The sequence below is a fragment of the Dermochelys coriacea genome, chromosome 13 (assembly GCF_009764565.3).
Source record: "Dermochelys coriacea isolate rDerCor1 chromosome 13, rDerCor1.pri.v4, whole genome shotgun sequence".
Lineage (NCBI taxonomy): Eukaryota > Metazoa > Chordata > Testudines > Dermochelyidae > Dermochelys > Dermochelys coriacea.
In genome coordinates this window covers 23,159,052-23,177,149 of record NC_050080.1, presented here as the reverse complement: position 1 = coordinate 23,177,149, position 18,098 = coordinate 23,159,052, and the positions used below count along the sequence as shown (strand labels likewise).

The window sequence follows — 18,098 nt, the reverse complement described above, 5'->3', positions numbered from 1 at the left end:
GGTGCTATTTGTAGTGACTGACATCTTGTGCTCCAGATTTCAAGTTTTTTTTTAAAAGAAAAATTCTCTAGCCTCTATTGTTGCTAAATTAAGTTTTGAAAAATGGAGCTAATTGATGCAGTGGCGTTTTGTCTCAGTTTGCAGGCAGCCTGAAACAACAGTTTTGAAAGGAGTCAAATGCCATTAATCTCAGTTGGGTACAAAGTCTGGAGCTCAGGCAGTTCAGATGTCAGTATTGTTACTATTTCACTCCTGATCAAAGCACAAAAGAGAGAAGAGGGATGATTGCAATATGAAGTTCTTCACAATCTAGTAACAAGATATTCGTGACAAACTTTCTCTGTGTACCTTTTTCTTATGCAACTGGGAGTGAGTTGTGCAATCTTAAGGCTAAATCTCTGTTGGTGTCTTCTGGTTTGATATGGTTCTAGGAGGAGGTGGAAACCATAGTTTCTATGCTAATAGAACAGGCTCGAGTCCTTTCTCGCTCTGGGATGAAGAAACACCTTCGTGTTCTTCCCATGTATGCGGGGCTGCCTTCCTCGGAGCAGATGAAAGTCTTCGAGAGGGTTTCACACAGTGTCAGAAAGGTAAGGCTGCCATATGTAGTACGGCTGTAGTGCCTCTCATCCGGAAGGATTCCAAAGCTCTTTATAGATTGTGTAGGCACTGCCCACCCATCATTAGAATGAAGCAATCTCTGATTTTGCTCTAGGCAGTCTTTATGCACCAGCTGTCATTGTCTATCAGTTTTCAGAAGGCAAGTGAAGACTATCAGTATAGAGGGAATCATTTCATGTTCAGCTACTGCAAACTCTTCTGGCTTCCCTCTGTTTCTTCCAGGTTCTCAGTCTTTCCAGAATGTGATGGCTATAATAATCTTTCCCTTCCATCCACCTGATCAGTTTCTCCATTCTTAAGTCTCTGCACTGGCTCCCCTGCTGTTTTGGCAGTCACTTCAAGCTTCTCATCCTCTTTTTTTAAAGTATTCTGTGCTTGCCTACTTTTCCAATTGGATTTCTTCCTTCAGTTTATACAGCTGTGGTGCTATGTCCGTACTAAAAGGAGGCTTGGTGGCACACTGGGATAATGCTATAGAATTGGATTTGAATAAATTAGTTAAAACTTGTTTGCACTTGTTTGACTCCTATTAGCCTGTAATGGACACTTTTCCACATCACAGAGCTGCCTTGCAATTGGGAACAATTGGCTTTTCTGTTTCGGTGAGGCCTATGTCTGAAACTGAGATATATTGGCAGAACTGCCTGGGGTGAGCTATCCTAGCTTTTGCCTTTGCTTGGCTTTAACTAGTGCTATATCATTGATTCGCTGTTGGAGGGAGATGAGCAATTGGAAAGTTGTCATTATGGCTCCTGGATCTGATACTGGTCAGTAACTACAAGGATTTAATTTTTGCTGTTTCAGATGAACTAAAAATTAAACTTCTCTGTACTTTGCTATGGCATTTTCTTGCTGCTCTTTACATCAAAGGTGATGAGTGTAACTTTAAAGGGAAACTGTCAGCTTAAATCAACCATCCCCATTTTTGTTGTTATCACAAGTGACACCTGAGATGATAACAGCCGGAAATTAGAGAGAAACATTTTTTCTCAGTTTTCCATTTGTTTTGTTATTTGTTAGCATTTTGTATATAGTCAATTTCATGATTTTCCTTGTATTGGCAGTTTCCCCATTTTTTTGTTGGGAGAGAACAGCAGTTTAAATAGGAAAATGCTTCTAAAATCATAAAAATCAACAGATTTCAAGTTGTCAATGTCTCTTTAGTGTGATGTGAACTGCTTCATCTATGTATTACCTCTTTTTGCTCTCAGGTGCATTCCGTGTAGCTTCTTTAACTGAGTTATTTCCAAATTGTTCCTATCAAAGTCCTATTGCACTGACTGCAGGTTTTAACACTAATAGGAGTGAAAGGTCACAAAATAATTTTGTTCTCCAATACGTTTAGGTGATAGTGGCCACCAACATTGCTGAGACATCCATCACAATTAATGGGATTGCATTTGTGATCGATTGTGGCTTTGTGAAGCTTCGGGCCTATAATCCAAAAACAGCAGTCGAATGCCTTGTGGTTGTCCCGGTATCTAAGGCATCAGCTAATCAGAGAGCAGGCCGTGCGGGCCGGAACCGCTCTGGCAAATGTTATAGACTTTACACAGGTAGGTGATATGTTGCACAGGAGATCTTGCTTTTGTGGGACTTGCAGCTAGCCTTACCAATTTCTATTCACAAACATTAGATCACGAAGTAAAGAATTGGAATCTATGTTTCAGCAGGAACTATGGACTTCCCTTCACTACTCACGTGGATTTGTTAACCTAGGTCTCTAAACAATGCAGTCTTCACTGGCTCTGACCAAGGGCCACAGACCCCTGTCTGAAAGTGATTCAGCATTTCTCAACAGGAAGTATAAGTCAGTAACATATTCAATCAGTAATAAAGCAAAGCAGTAGCATATGGCAAATACAACATTTATTTTGGTATTTGTTTTACATTTTCTACTCTTGTGATGTGTGCTCGTGCTTCATCCTGGACACCTTTATAAATATTTTAGTTACAACAGCTGACAAAATTAGGTCTCTTCACATCCCACCAATTCATTTCCAATTTACGCTTCCCACCAGACCTTCACCAGCAAAAACCTTGCAGCATGACCTGAACGTCAGCAGATTTGTTGAACAGAGGCAGGAAGCAAATTCTGTAGTTAACTTCTCACCGAGAATGCACTATCTCCATCTCACTCACAATTAGACCAGGGTGATGTTAGTATAAAGTTCCTTAACTAACCCTGATGGTCTTCGCATCATGTGGACAGAAAGGTAATCATCCACCAGAGGCCTCATACTAGTAGGTGTTAATCAAATTCATCAAGTTATACTGTATTAAACTGAACAGTCACAAAGGAACAAATATGTAATAAATAATTAAAACTTTACAGTCAAATTTTCCAACAGCTTCAGAAAATCTTCCCCACAATATATACAGGCACTCCCCTTTGTATGCAAAGAAACCCACCCTTGCATGCATGTCATACAGGTTTATAGACATAGTACCCCATTTGTGCTGCACTTTCAGAGTCTCTGAAATTGAGGCCCTTTAATAAAATGCAAAGCAGGCTGATAGGGAGACATGCCATGAGACCAGCAGTGATTGCAAACCTAAGGTGCTGCTCTAAGTCTGGACCACAAAGTCCACTAAGCAATGCATTCTTGTTGATATCTCTGGGCTGCTGTATGCTGAGAATTTACTCCAACTCATTCTACCTATTTATGTTATGTTTTTTGTTCTGTATTATGTTTGAAAAGGCTCTTTCAGATACTGTGTCTACCAAAGACGCATGTCTGGAAATCGTCCGAATAATAAAGGTAAAATTCCCTGCTCATGTGATTCTTCTTGCAACATTAGCTGTCATAAACAAATGCTTAGCTTGTTGAGTGAGGCTCAGTGGGACTGGTGTAGTGAGATTAGTTGTTATAAATGATTCAGTTAGTCAACTGGTAAGATTCAAAAATCTGCAGTCTAAATACCTTAGCTCTTGGCTATTTCCTTTTGTGAGGGAAGGCTTTTCAGTAAAACAGAATAGCTACTTGCATGTTTCAGATTTCCTCTAGTTTTACTGAAGCTTTAAGATTTAAATAGGCCGAGTGTGTCTTTAAAATTTCTTTAAAATTTCTAGGCTATTACCTACAAATGTAAACCTTGGTCTATTCTGTGTATTTATAAAGAGCCCACTCCTTGCAATCAGAGTACTACCATGGTTACTATTGCCTTATTTCTGACGAGAGTGTTCCAGCACTGTGTGGGAGTAAGAGTAGGGGGCACATGTTCTGTGTGCGGTTAAGATTAATTATCATAGTAAGGTTTATGTAATACCATATTAAAAGGCATCTTTCCAGTAGTTTGTCTGTACACTTCACTGTGTTAGGTCTCTGGTTATGCTGGTCTGTGATTTAAAACGCTCCATTATTATAATGTATGTCTTGTTAACTGTAGAATGTTTTTTCACTAATGTAGCCCTCATTCTTTTGAAAATCAGACACCTGTTCCCAGATTCCAGGGGACAGCCATATTGAGAGCTCTTTCTCATCTGTGATCTCAGATCTGACTAATGATTTCTTCCATATCTGAAACAGCATGTAATGCACTAACTGGGGAGACAATCAAAACAATACTGTGGATCCAAGATCAATAAACCATAGTTCTTAGTGTGTTTTATCAATACTGTGACTTAGTAAGCTCAGTGGGGAGAGCAACTTTTCAAAATGACTTGTTCTCCTTTTGTGTTTTTTCTAGCCACATGCAAAGACTGTCTTTTTTCTTATGTTGAACAAATACTTTCTACCTCTTATATATTTGTTCCACATCGTATGACTTTTGAAGGTTGAGTGTACAGTGGGGTTGGTTGTACTCATATCCATGCTAAATTACATTATTGTAGTTTACTTTTGAACTTTGAGTTGATACAAATGTCCACATGGCTGCATACCTGGCTGGAGTAAGCACTATTCTACTGTGAAAGCCAATTGTGGGAGTCTTGAGTAGGAATTCTGAAGCAAAGATCTTTATTTGCATGTCAATATACAGTGTAATGTTCCAACATTTTTCATGGAAGCGCCAATATCTGGACTCTGCACTCCTAAATATACTCCAAATCTTTCAAGTTATTCCAGAGTTCTTTTGGATGTTACATAGATAGCTCAAACATCATGGCTATTGTAGTGATTTTTTTTTTAAGGGAGTAGTGCTGGCACAAATGTGTAAAGTTCTTATTGCATATGAATTACTTTGTGAGCTGGGAGAGCTAGTTTAATTCTGATAGTTTTAGCTAAGTCTTCACTGCAAAAAAGGTTTGTTTTTTACATCAAAATAGAGAACTGGATGTAAAATCCTAATGGAGACAAGGCACAGGTAGTTTTTACTTTGATGTAGCTAGTTGAGGTTAATACCAGGTGTGGGCAATAGGTTTGATGAAGTCACAGCATTAGAATGGCAAGTTAACTGACTAATGTAAAATACAGCTTTTTTTTGACCTTGTACAAAATATTTTTCCTGATTTGGGCCTTATAAGAAAAATAATTTAAAAGGGGGGCTGTAAAATAGCAAGTGGGGGTTAAAATACAAAAACCCAATAGTAATGCTGAATATACTTTTTAAAAAACTCATTGCCCTTGTATTAATAACAGGACCATGAGTTATTCTTCCCAGTGTGAACAAATATATTTTCCTCTTTGTAAAAAGCCTTTGCAAGCTTTTTTCCGTTTAATAAAAATGTTTGCTTTCAGAATGTGTGCACACTTGTTTGTTATTGTCTGACTGCTTAGAAACACTGATCTGTTAAGAAAAAAAGTTTAAATATTTGTTTTGAAAATGTGTATAAAGTTATTACAAAGTTAATTAAGAAGTAAGTCAAATGTGGAGCCTATCAACCCTGACAGTCCCTATTTAAATAGTTTTATTTTTATATTTAATAATCATTTTGCCTACTAGGATTCAAATTGCATAAATGGGGTAGTCAGAGGTATATGTTTATTTTATTTGACTTCCGGTCACTTTTGGTGCAGTTAGCACCTCAGTAATATCTACACTCCCATTAACAATGCTAAACTGGAGACAGTGAGAGGATATTGGCTCAATCTTATCAGTGTTTGAATCGGAAACATCATCACAAGGAGCTTTGACTTCTTCCCCCACAGAGGAGGACTTTGAGAAGCTGCCGCAATCTACTGTTCCTGAGATGCAGCGCAGTAACCTGGCCCCCGTTATCTTGCAGCTGAAAGCTTTGGGGATAGACAATGTGCTCAGGTTCCCCTTCCTGTCTGTAAGTCCTGGATTCCTGTTTGAAATTCTGTATTACAAGGGTTGTCAAACTTCTTCATAGTGTAGACCACATAACAGAAATCAAGTAACATTTCTGTGGCAGCTACAGTAGTGGCTTACGTGCTTGGTTGTCTCTTCCTTGTTTCTTGTTGATTCTACAGATATCCAGGCTCTTCTTTGCAATAAAGATCCTGGATGCCTGTAGATGCACCTGGAAACCAAGACAAAGATCCCATATTATGTGACGTACCTGCTCTCTGTGGACCATCAGCAAGTGCTGTACAGACTATCTGAGGCCCAGGGGTCATTGTTTGCTAACCAATACTCTTACTTTGGAAGAAGCAATTGATGACCTATTGCTGTGTTATGGAGGGAGTATCAGGCTTCCATGATTCTGCCAGCACTACTGAAATGCCATTATTTTTAGACTGTTGCACAGTTTGTATTTGAGAACAAAGAATGAGCAAGAATGTCTTTGAACAACTTAGAAGGTGAAAACCCTCAATTTGTAAAAAGTAGAGTTGTGGAGGCCTTTCCGTGAAGTGGAGAAAAAGATAAATCAACAGTATCAAGTCTGTGCACTTGCCATTAGTTAATAAAAATTAAAGTAAGTGACAATCATTAGACTGTTTAGTGAATCTCCTTGTAATGTTTCCAGTTGCATCTACATTGATAAACCCCATACAATAGAATTTAAATAGAGAATTCAGGAAGCAATCGGTCTGACACTATAATAGTATCATTATGTTTGACAATCCAAGTTTGTGTTTTTAGCTTGGACTTATTTCATGTGGTAACAGGATCTTGAAAGCATCATAGTGGGGATGCAGGAACCTGGAGCAGGTTTTGAGTTGTGGGTCTATTGAGCCAGGCTGATCAGTTGAGGACATCAGGTGATGCTCTGAGACATTTTCCACCCTTCTGTAGGAGCAGGCTGGGGGGAAATACTGCATCTAGGAAAAAAGGAATGTCGAGGGCTAGAATTGGTGCCTTTGAGGCAGGAATACTCCTTGAAGATGGGTGGACTTAAAAATTCTTACTAAGAAATTTCACGCATTCCCATATGAGTGACAGCTTAAAAAAAGTTTGTTTTTTCTTCACAGCCGCCCCCTGCGCAGTCTATGGTGCAAGCATTAGAGCTGCTGTATGCTTTAGGAGGTGAGCATGCTACACTTTCATTGTTGTATTTATAGTATGTTACTAGAGAACAAATGCAAATCCATGTGTGTTTTACAAAGTCATTTTTTTAATGTGTGCGTGGATATTAACTTGAGTATTAACCAGATCTTTATTTTCGAGACTACTGTTTGTACTAGATGCTATTGTGGTCTCAGTCCACGACTTTGTCAATGTACCTCAGTCTTGACTTGTAAGTATCTTCTATTCCTTTTCCAAACAAGAATACCCCAGGAATTTTAAAGGCTATAAACTCTCATGCACCGAGTGTAAGCCAGTCTTTAACTGCTGTGATTTAGGAAGGAAATATTATTCCATTATTGTCTAGTGCATAGTTTCTTGCATTTGCCTCTGAAGCATCTGGTTGGGCTAGACAGACCACTGGTCTGGCTCGCAATGGGAGTTCTTGTGTTCCTGATTTTACAATATTACGAAGTGCTCATTAGGAACTAGGTTGAAGATACTAAGTTGATCAGTACCTAAAGTTAGGCACTTAAATTGACATTTGTTCACGTGGATAAATTGCTTGGCACTGAAGTTCTTAATTGGTACAGTGGATATGTCTTTCATTTTGTGTTGCATGCTATAGCAGTAACAGAAACCTTTTTCCAGTAAAACGATGCCACCTTCACACTAGCATTAAGAACTTTTGACAAGAAACCTAGGCAGTAAAACAAACCAAAACAAAAACATACCTGTGCTCATTTCAGAAGTATCTGAAACAAAGACTATGTGCTTCCCAATTGAAACATTGGGAAGCGGGCAGTAAATTTGAAATACATTGTGCAGGCTTTTGCGGCTCCAAGAGGCTTGTGTTTGTTTTTTTTTTCCTTGGACTCATGGATGCCATGCTGTGACATACAGCAATAGAGCTGTAAAGTTCTTTTGTGATTGTTGGCAACCCTTTTGAGCTGGGAGCCAGTGCTCTCCCATTGGCTCAGAAGTGTAATGCAAGGGTAGATACACAGCAAAACCACCTTAGGGAGGACTGAGACTGAGAGGGAGAGGTAGATAAGATTCCTTATTAGCTCTTTGATGTTCTGCCAAAAATCCTGCACCCTTGGACAGAATCACAAAAAGGTGCAGAGATGTTCTCCACTGGTTTCCCATATGTTTTCTAGAAGTGCAAGAAATGCTGCTAATGCTGCCATTGGAGCAGGTTGTGTGTTTTGTTCAGATTGAAACTGTTACTCTCAGATATCCAAGGGTTTTTTTTTTTATTTTATTGTGGAGGCAGTAACTACAAAGTTAAAGTTATGTTGGCGTCTGCAGTTATAGTAGGGATTAAATCCTTTTGTTATGTGAGTAAACTGATGTATATCTGCACCACATTTATATTATTAATTTTTTTTACTGCGGGAGCATCAAGGAGCCCATTCATGGATCAGGACCTCATGGTGCTAGGCATGGTACAAATACCAAACAAATAATGGTCCCTGCCCCCAAAGAGTCACAATCTAAGTAAAGAGGGTAGAGAATGAATTTTAGTTCTTCAGGTAGAGCAGAGGTGGGCAAACTACAGCCCATGGGCCACATCCGGCCCAGCCTCTGAGCTCCTGGCCTGGGGGGCTAGCCCCTGGCCCCTTCCCTGCTGTCCCCCCTCCCCCGCAGCCACCCCGCCGCCCAGGCAGTGCTCTGGCGGCGGGGCTGCGCGCTCATACAGGACAGTGCGGCAGTGTGTCTGGCTCCAGCCGGGCAGCACGGCTCCAGACAGGCTGCTCTGAGCGGCTTGGTAATGGAGCCGGAACCGGGGGGGGGTTGGATATGGGGCAGGGGGTCTTGGGGGGCAGTCAGGGACAGGGAGCAGGGGGCGGTTGGATAGGGCAGAGGTTCTGGGGGGAGACGGGGAACAGGGGGGACTGGATAGGGGGTGGGGTCCCAGGGGGCAGTTAGGGACGGGGGTTCTGGGAGGAGGCAGTCAGGGGACAAGGAATCGGGGGGGGGGGTTGGATGAGTGAGGGTTCTGAGGGGGGCAGGAAGTGGGAGGGGGTGGATGGGGGCGGTGGCCAGGCTGTTTGGGGCGGCACAGCCTTCCCATATAGTTTCGCACCCCGATGTGACCCTCAGGCCAAAAAGTTTGCCCCGCCCTTGAGGAAGACAGTACTTAGATTGTAAGCTGCAAGTCTTTTTTCTTTTTGTAAAATAACATAACTCTGTGCTCAATAATAATAATTTGAAAATCAAACAGTCATCCTTCTGTTCTGTGCATCATCACCAACAACTACTATTCTTGAGCTAGAATGTAGCTGCTTATTTAGCTACTGATGCATGAGGCAGAACAGATTGCAGCTAACTTTTCCCGTAGCTGGAATAGGTGCTGTAGTGCTGATGGTATAACATTATTTTTGTCAACGAGCCAAGTAGATATGACTCAGAAAAATCACCCCAGAGACTTGTTCTGTATCTGCTAGCTGTGACGTTCTGCTCTGGTGTTGTCTGGACCAGTGATCTGCTAGGCCACTCCAGTCCTTGACTCTGGGAGCCAGCCTTACCCTGCTCTGCTGTGAGAACCCCCACTCCTGGGCTGTTTACGCACAACTTCTGGCATGAAAGCTGCTCCCAGCTACTTGCAAGCGAATGACACTAGCCAATATCTCCGGTCCCAGATGCAACCCTAGGAACCTTGCAGTCTTGCAGTGTTCAGTAATGCCCGCTGGATGCTGCAAACTTATATAAGTTCGTCAGTTTTACAAAGAAATTGATATGTACCAGGCTCGTTATCCCAAAGGGAGTCTGACACGCTTCAAACCAAATGTACTGCTTCAAGTAGAATAAACAAACAGATTTATTAACTATAAAGATAGATTTTAAGTGATTATAAATTAAAGCATAACAAGTCAGATTTGGTCAAATGAAATAAAAGCAAAACGCATTCTAAGCTGATCTTAACACTTTCAATGTCCTTAAAAACATAGATGCTTCTCACCACAGGCTAGCTGGTTACTTTAAAGTCAGGCTCTCCCCTTTGATCAGCGTTTCAGTCACTTGGTGGTGGTGGTGGTGTCTGTAGATGTAAGTGAAAGAGAGAGAGCATGGCAAATGTTTCTCCCTTTTATCATGTCCTTTCTTTCCTCTTGGCTTTGCCCCCCCTCCCCCCTTCAGATTCAGGTGAGCATTGCCTCATCGCAGTCCCAAACTGCCCAAAGGAAGGGGGTGACTCCCTCGAGGGTCTTACAGATTCTTTTGTTGCTGCCTAAATCAGCGTCCATTGTTCCTGTGGTGAGGCTGTGCTGGGTTTGTTCCATTGATGAGGTGTGAACTGCCTCTCTGTTCTAGGAGATTTTTTGCACTTTAAGGTTGCTTTAAGCCATGAGGATACGTTTTCAGCCTCATAACTATATACATGAAATTATAACCTTACTATAACATTACTATAACAATTACTGTAATATCACTATAACAACCATGCTCTGTGCATTATGAGCCTTCCGAAGACACCCAACATGACAAACTTTGCATTGGATAGCATGCAGTCATTTTATAAAGATGAACATGGGGGTGTAGGGTGTTCTCACGAGGTACAGAGTGTCATGCTAGCCATTCCCAATCTTTTCATCTCTTATCAATGCTCCTTTTTTCTAATAACTTGGAAGCAAATTCCAAAAGGGTAGGTGGAAGTTTTCCTGCAAAACTTACTTTGTAGAGTTAAATGGTTTCCAAATGGTGTTTACAAAATGCATTATAGAATGTATTTCTGTGACCATGGTATTGCTGCATTGACCTTGGTGGTTATATATTTCCTGAATGACTGGAGGTGCCAGTAGAACTTGATCATGAATCGAGTGGCTTGTGTGTCTGGCAAGAAGCCAGTGTTTATGTAAATATAGTGTTTGCTAAAGAGTATTGAGGACTCATGGGAAAGTTAATGGGTATTTATAAGAGCTCTTGATTTCTCAGTTGGCTACTTGCTAGCTCAACAAACTTTTCTGTGAGTTTCTGCTACATATTAGCTGATGGCACAAAGATTAAGATAATTTTCTATGCTATTTTGGTCTGCTTTCTAAATACTTAGTATTATTCTTGCAGGTCTGGATAAACATTGTCGCCTAACAGAACCTCTTGGTATGAGAATAGCAGAGTTCCCTTTGAATCCTATGTTTGCAAAGATGCTGTTGGAATCAGGTAGGTAAAAGGCAAGGTGCCATCAATAGTCTTGTGCTGAGTATAAGATACTGTCTACCCAGGAACAATAATACTCAATGTATCTAAAAGAAGCTATAGTCAATTTTGGTGTGATACATAGTTAAGAAGTCAAGAAACCATTTGGTACATCAGTGCATCCCATGGGCCTTCCTGTAATCTTAACTTCAGAGTTAGTCTATCTAGTATAATTTGGCATATTTATATTCTTGACATGCAGTATTGCACCAATGTACCTTACAGCGTTTGAAAGTAATTGGTCCCCTTGCCAGCAGAATAATGCTTTGGGGTTGGTTGTATTTTTGGATCAGGACAACATCTTTTACAGATTTCAGAGTAGCAGCTGTGTTAGTCTGTATTCACAAAAAGAAAAGGAGGATTTGTGGCACCTTAGAGACTAACAAATTTATGTTTTTCCACTGAATGCATCCGATGAAGTGAGCTGTAGCTCACGAAAGCTTATGCTCAAATAAATTTGTTAGTCTCTAAGGTGCCACAAGTACTCCTTATCTTTTACAGAGTTGTTCAGCTTCCACAGGGCTACCTCTTAGGTAATAAACAATAAATAATAGTTCCCAACTGCAGGGCTCAGTGATATAATAGGATGCCCAAAATCCTGCAAAGACTCATGGATATGCGTAGTTTTATGCATTGAGAATAATCCTATTGAAGTTAATGGGACTAGTTATGACGATAATTTTAAGAACATGTATGAGTCTTTGCAGCGCAGTGAGTTAATGCTTTAACCTCTTATTTCTGATTACCTGGTTTGAAGTGCTTGCTAAGGCCACCAGTGAAATAAGTTTATCTTCAATTTAGTCTTCAGTGAAAATATATATTCATCACAGAACCAACATACATTTCTTTACAGTTCATGGGCTGTTTTCAAGAGGGGCCTAGGACTGAAATATAGAGAATGGGGTATATTAGCAAAACTGTGCATTGGAGTTAATTTGCCCACACTGTACTGCAGAGCTGATTTTTGATATCTTTCACAAGCTCCATAATTTGCCAAGTTCTCTTTTAAAGGAAAAGAAGGAACAAACCTTCTTAAGAAAAGTTGTTTTTAACGTATGCCCAGTACAGACAAGCGTACTTTGTAACAAAGGTCTCTCGTAAATATGTAAAAAATCATACACATTCTTTATTTCTGTACTTTAGTATAAGTGCAGACAAAAAAGTAACAGGCATTTGCCAATCCTTGATTCTAAGGTCTATGTATGACAACATGCAGATGTGATGGCAGAGCTGATTGCATGTACCTGATTGCTGCTGCAGGGACTGAGTGATCCACTGCTGAGAAATTCCTAAATATCCCCCCTCCCCATCATATGTTACGATAAGGGGTTTTTTTTATCAGCAAAGTCCTCCTTTGCAATGAAATAAGGGTTTTTTTTCCCCCATCGTTGCTGTAAAATACTTTCTTCTGGAAAATCTAAGAGTAAATTCCTCCTTCCTTTTTTGTGGTATTATTTATGTTTCATAATCTTGAAAGCAAGAAACTTCATTTTCTTTCACCACTTATTTTACAGGAAACTTTGGCTGCTCCCAGGAGATCTTGAGCATTGCTGCCATGATGCAGATTCAGAACATCTTTATGTTCCCTCCAAACCAAAAGGCTCAGGCTGTAATTCAGTCTCATAATTTTCTTCACTTATTCCACATCTTTGAGTGTCTGCCAACTCTGTTATTAATATCTGTTAGGGACATGCAAAGTCTGATGTGCTAGATTGGAACTGAGGGTTTCTGTCCTTGCCCATACTGTTTGGTAATGGAGAAAGGGGAAGCTGTATGGTAGTGAAACCTGCAGATAATCCTTTGCTAATAATGGAGGCCTTGTACTACAGAGTGTTAGGAAAGTATTTGGAAATGTTAGGATCATAAGTTGGTATTAGTCAGTTTTGGGGTGCGTGGAAAGGAAGTTTGTTCATTTTGAGCTTCCCTTTGAGAGAAAAAGGTAAATTTATTTTCAAGCTGATAATTATTATTTAATATGAAATGGTTAATTCAGAGGTAGAAATACTACTGAGTCTAACCTTACATACAGTAAGTAAATCCCATTTCCTTTGTGCAAATGAGTTTTAATTTCAGTTTTAGAACTCTGCCTTGAAAATATAGTATGTTGGATAGTGAAACATTCCATATCAGTTAGGGGAGAGTTGTAATATGATAAGAGTTAAAGGTCACTAAATACTCAAGACAGTAAGAACTGAGGGTAGCAGGAACGACCTTTGAAAAAAACTAATTTCTGTATAAAAATACATTTCTTCTCTTGTTTCCAGATCAGGAAACACAGAAAATTTGCTGTGGAAGAGGGAGATCATCTCACTATGCTTAATGTTTATGAAGCTTTTATTAAAGTAAGCAGGTTAGAGTGCATGTGGAAGGGGAGAGGGTGGGTTCCAGTGGTTTTAATGCCTGATGCTCAAAACTAAGGGCAGGTCTACACTAGAAACCCTTCTTCAGTGCAGCTGCAGCGCGTCTGCTGAAGACTCTCTATACTGACACAGGAGCATGCTCCTATCGGCATAATTACTTCACCTCTGCGAAAGGCGGAAGCTATGTCAGAAGGAGAGCATCTTCCCCCGATACAATGCCAGTGTGGACGGCGCCTAGGTCGCTGTAACTTGCGTCGCTCCAAGGGTTGTCTTTCACACTGCTGAGCAATGCAAGTTAGATCGACTTAAGCGGTAGTAGACCTGCTATAAGAATCCTAGAAGCTTGAGCCTATGTAACCCAATATGGACCCAAGCGTCTAATATACCTTTTTGTTTAATTAATTAATTGTCACAGATGCTCACATAATCCCACTGAGGTTGGCAAGAGATAAAGTCTGTGGCTGTGTAATGCACAGGCCCTTAGCTATAACCTCCATATCTTCAGTTATCCTGGGACATTCAAAGGAATATGAGAAATTCATGTTCTCATTTATTTTCTGTTGATAGTTTTGAATTTCAATGAAAGTTGGGCACCTAACTCCTGAAGGCTCCTTTTGAAAATCCCATCCCTAATTATTATATAAAGTCTTGTCAATGGCTTAGAGTGCTTGGTGATCAGTGAGGTTTAATTGAAATCTTAGTGCTTGTCTAAATACTCGGGTTGTATATCTTTAACTATACCAGGATAGTATATGTGTAGGGAAAGGTAATAAGCAATACTAATGTAAAGCACATAAATAGCTGTGTCTGCTCTAGAAGCTCTGCCCTAACCGAAGTTTGTTACACTGGTACAAAAACTGTGTAGACCAGTCCTTAAAGGTGTTTTGAACTGATTGCCTTTGTGCATGTTGGAAAACAGAGTACAGAGATGTCTACTTATGTCTTGGGCCCCCCCAAAAAAAAGTATGGACTCGGATTTAATTTATATTGAGATAAAACACTTTTATGTGATAGTATGAAATAGCTGACACTATTCTTCCTCGCCACATCCGAGGAAATGACTCAAATATATTAGTAGGAAATAAGTGCTGGAAATGTTTATGAACTGGAAGCCATTATTTCTATTTGAAATACACTGTGCAGGCAGTGGCAGTTCATATGCATGCTGTCTGCAGTTAACTTCCCACTGTAAACAGGCAAATACCAGAACAAAACACAGTAGTTGGGGAACAGAATTAGACTACACTTTGCAGTAGGGAGATTTAGTGTGGCATTTGTAACTGTTCTTGTATTGTTGCTATACAGCACAGCAAGAATTCTCAGTGGTGTCAGGAACACTTTCTAAACTACAAAGGGCTTGTCAGAGCAACAACTGTGAGGGAGCAGCTGAAAAAGCTTCTTGTCAAATTTAAAGTACCAAAGAAATCCAGTGAAGGTAGGAGCCACGGAATGAGGATTTTTTTGTCTCATACCTGTTGGAGTTTATCTGAATATTGAGTCGCCCAACTGTCAGTTTATTTTCTTACTATATTCAAGAAATACTGTGTCTTGTCAGCCTAAAAATAATGTATGTTAAATAAAACTGGGATTTCAAAATATACTTTTCAAGAGCAGCCCCTGAGCTCATTTTTACAATTAGAATTTCTTCAAACCTGGGTGGCTTAATTGATAGCAGCAGTGTTGTGTAGTGATAGTTAATAATAACTTCATAGATATAATCTAATGGGAGATTTTCACCCACCCCTCATTTATACCTTTGAAAATCTCTCATTACGATCAAGGCACTGTATAGACATTCTGGAGCTGACTTTCGATTGTGCTGAAGACCCCTAGCTCCTGTTGATTTCAGTTGGAGTTGCACGTGCTCAGCACCTCTAAAAATCAGGCTGCAGCCACTTAATCCTTGTGAGATAGCTGTGGTTGGTACTATCTCCAGGGTAGGTAATCTGGCACTTTTGTTTTTTACATAGTAATTGAGATTTATTGTGAAACCAGAGAGAGGAAAATAAAGAATCCTGAGTCTCTTGTCTTAAGCTTTTCCTCTGAAAGCCCCAAAATTGCTTTTGAAGACAGAGCAGTATTTAGGGGATTTTTTTTGTCACTGCATCAGCTCTTAGTTTATCAAATACACTTTGCAGAATAACATGTCAATTCCCTTCTTTAGGTGACCCAGATCCTGTTCTGAGGTGTATAGTTTCTGGATTCTTTGCTAATGCAGCTAAATGCCACTCCACTGGAGCTTATAGGTAAAATATGTATGTAGATCTATATAATTCCTTAGAACTGTCCTTTTATTTAGCATGCTTCTATGAATTGACAGATCTGGATAGTCAACAAACAGATGCTTCTCTAGAAAGACTAGCAAGAAAAGTTTTGTCAGCTCATTAAATTAACGAGGTCTTGCAGTGTCACATGTAACGGTTTCCAAATGCTATTTGTTTGTTTATCGCCTCTCTTGTTGGTTAATTGATGACCATTAGTGAGGTTGATAGTGTGGAATTGTTAATAGTTACTAACTAATGTGCTAATGTGAGCAGGAACTATAAATGCTTCAATTCCATATCACCTCCAGTGCACCTTAATCTAAGCCTGCAGGACCCTGTTCTTGTGATGTGGGCAGAACACCATTCAGTGTTAGGACTTGTCTAAAATACATGAAAAGTATTTTGGAATGATGTAGGATATGAATATAAAGTGAATTAATTATTTCTGATTAATTCCATTTGTTGATATTCTTATTTTGGAATAAGAATGTCTATGAATGGAGTTAATCAATCAGGAATAACTCCTCCTGTAGACAAACCCATAGAATGATAACTCCAAACTTTTTCACTGGTGTCTTGGCCAGAATTTGGGATGAACTCTGCAACTGAAAGATCAGTGCATTAACTTTGCACCTCTTTAACTTGCTCCAGCTCTTTCAGTACTCAAATTTATTAGCATTTTGACTGGGGCTGAAAGGTCACAAATAAATACATTTTTAAGAATAAATTTACAATTGATAAGTCTGAAATAATACCCTCTCTTCAAGGACTATCCGTGATGACCAGGAACTGCACATCCATCCCACCTCAGTGCTGTATGCAGAGAAACCTCCTCGCTGGTAAGCTAGAGCTGCTTTCGCTTGTCTGCCTAGACCAGGAGGCACTCCATACCAGGCATTGTTAGGAGATTCCCATTAATAACTCTGTTATGCATCAGTGTAGCAACACACCTGGAAGATCCTGATTCCCAGATTGTAAGTTCAAAGGAGGCTTCCTCTGCAACAGTCTTTAGGTAACACCCAAATAAAACTGCTAGGTGGGGAGCATTTGGAAAAGTGGCATTAACATCATACTAAAAAAGTGTTAAGAGCTGTGAAGGCGAGAGAGGGGAGCCACGTGGCCCCTTCCTAAAAAATACCAGAATCAAAAGCCTTATGATGCAGGTAAAATCACTCACAGGAATTGCTCTCTGAGGAGGGTCCCTCAACCCACTGGGAAGACTGTCTTAGTTCAGTGATGCTGAGGTTAATGTGGAGGCTAATGATGCCATCCCACTGAAAGACATATTTGAACAATACAAGGTGGTAGTTGCTTTTATTATACACTTTTATATAGTTCAGTAAATGTACATGGCAAGCTGGGACCCTGTTCCTCCTCCAGGAAGCTTACGTTTGTACAGTTGTAGCTGATTTGGAACTGAGCAATCAATTCTGTTGATGTTCAGAATGGAGATAGAATTCAGATCGCTCAGTTTTAACTGTGCTGGTTCTATTAGAACTTACCTCGTCCATCTTTCTTCCACCTCCACTTGTTTAGTTGTGGTTTTAGGGCACGTTCATGTGTGAATCAATATACTGGGCATGGACAGTATTCACTGGGTTGATTTGGTTTTACTCTTCCTTGTTAGTAAGGAAAAGTGTAGTCTCTTGCTCTGTGTTTTGTCTATCAGCTGTGAGTATAGTGACTTCTCACTTCTTGTTTTAATTTGGTTTTCCTCAAATTTTAGATGCATTCAAATAGGTCAGTGGTTGTCTTGGGGAAGAAGGGAAGAGTGAGAACTTTCCTCTTGCTTCAATTCACTAACCTTCTGCTCTCAAGAGTTCCCCCCCCCCGCCCCGCCCCCCCAAGCAGCATGGCGATTGCTTTGTCTTTTTTGTTGTGTATGGAAGATGGCTCCGCGTGGTGGGGTTATGAACTGGATGAGTGAGAGAGCAGGGTGTGGGTCTGGAGATGCTTTAGTCCCTGTGGAGGGTGATTGGAACAAGCCTGAGAGAACTTTCCTGCATTCTTGGCTATGGCTGCCAAGGATGTAGCAGATTATTTCTAAACTGTTGTGCTTGCTGTCTAAAGCTCAAAGCAGAGTGTGTCTTTGCCTTACTCAAAACATAGTCTTCCTCCCGGAAGCCTTGTCCTGACTAGTATCTGCAGTCAGGGATCCCACTGTCACATTAGGTTGTGGATCGTTACTAAGCTCTGATAGGCCTAGGATTTTGCACTCACCCCTCGAGATCCTGCTCAGTCATGCTCTGCCCACAGCACCTAAAATCTCCCCTTCCGAGGTGTTTAGTATGAAAGCTCTTGGCCC

General features: G+C 40.3%; 1 protein-coding gene across 7 annotated transcripts in view; it reads left to right on the top strand.

The window, feature by feature from the left end:
- DHX35 (DEAH-box helicase 35) overlaps positions 1–18,098 on the top strand; it is a 47,461-nt gene that overhangs the window by 21,855 nt on the left and 7,508 nt on the right. For 2 of the 7 annotated variants that reach the window (XM_043495727.1, XM_043495726.1), the window contains exons 11-21: positions 432–590; positions 1,967–2,177; positions 3,324–3,383; positions 5,712–5,836; positions 6,939–6,993; positions 11,038–11,133; positions 12,684–12,778; positions 13,434–13,511; positions 14,835–14,964; positions 15,694–15,775; positions 16,561–16,632. In XM_043495727.1, coding sequence (XP_043351662.1) covers positions 432–590; positions 1,967–2,177; positions 3,324–3,383; positions 5,712–5,836; positions 6,939–6,993; positions 11,038–11,133; positions 12,684–12,778; positions 13,434–13,511; positions 14,835–14,964; positions 15,694–15,775; positions 16,561–16,632 — 1,163 coding nt within the window. Of the gene's footprint in view, positions 1–431; positions 591–1,966; positions 2,178–3,323; positions 3,384–5,711; positions 5,837–6,938; positions 6,994–11,037; positions 11,134–12,683; positions 12,779–13,433; positions 13,512–13,617; positions 13,807–14,834; positions 14,965–15,693; positions 15,776–16,560; positions 16,633–18,098 lie in introns of those variants that run through there. The other 5 variants (XM_038369972.2, XM_038369970.2, XM_043495728.1 and 2 more) reach the window with 4 other exon arrangements.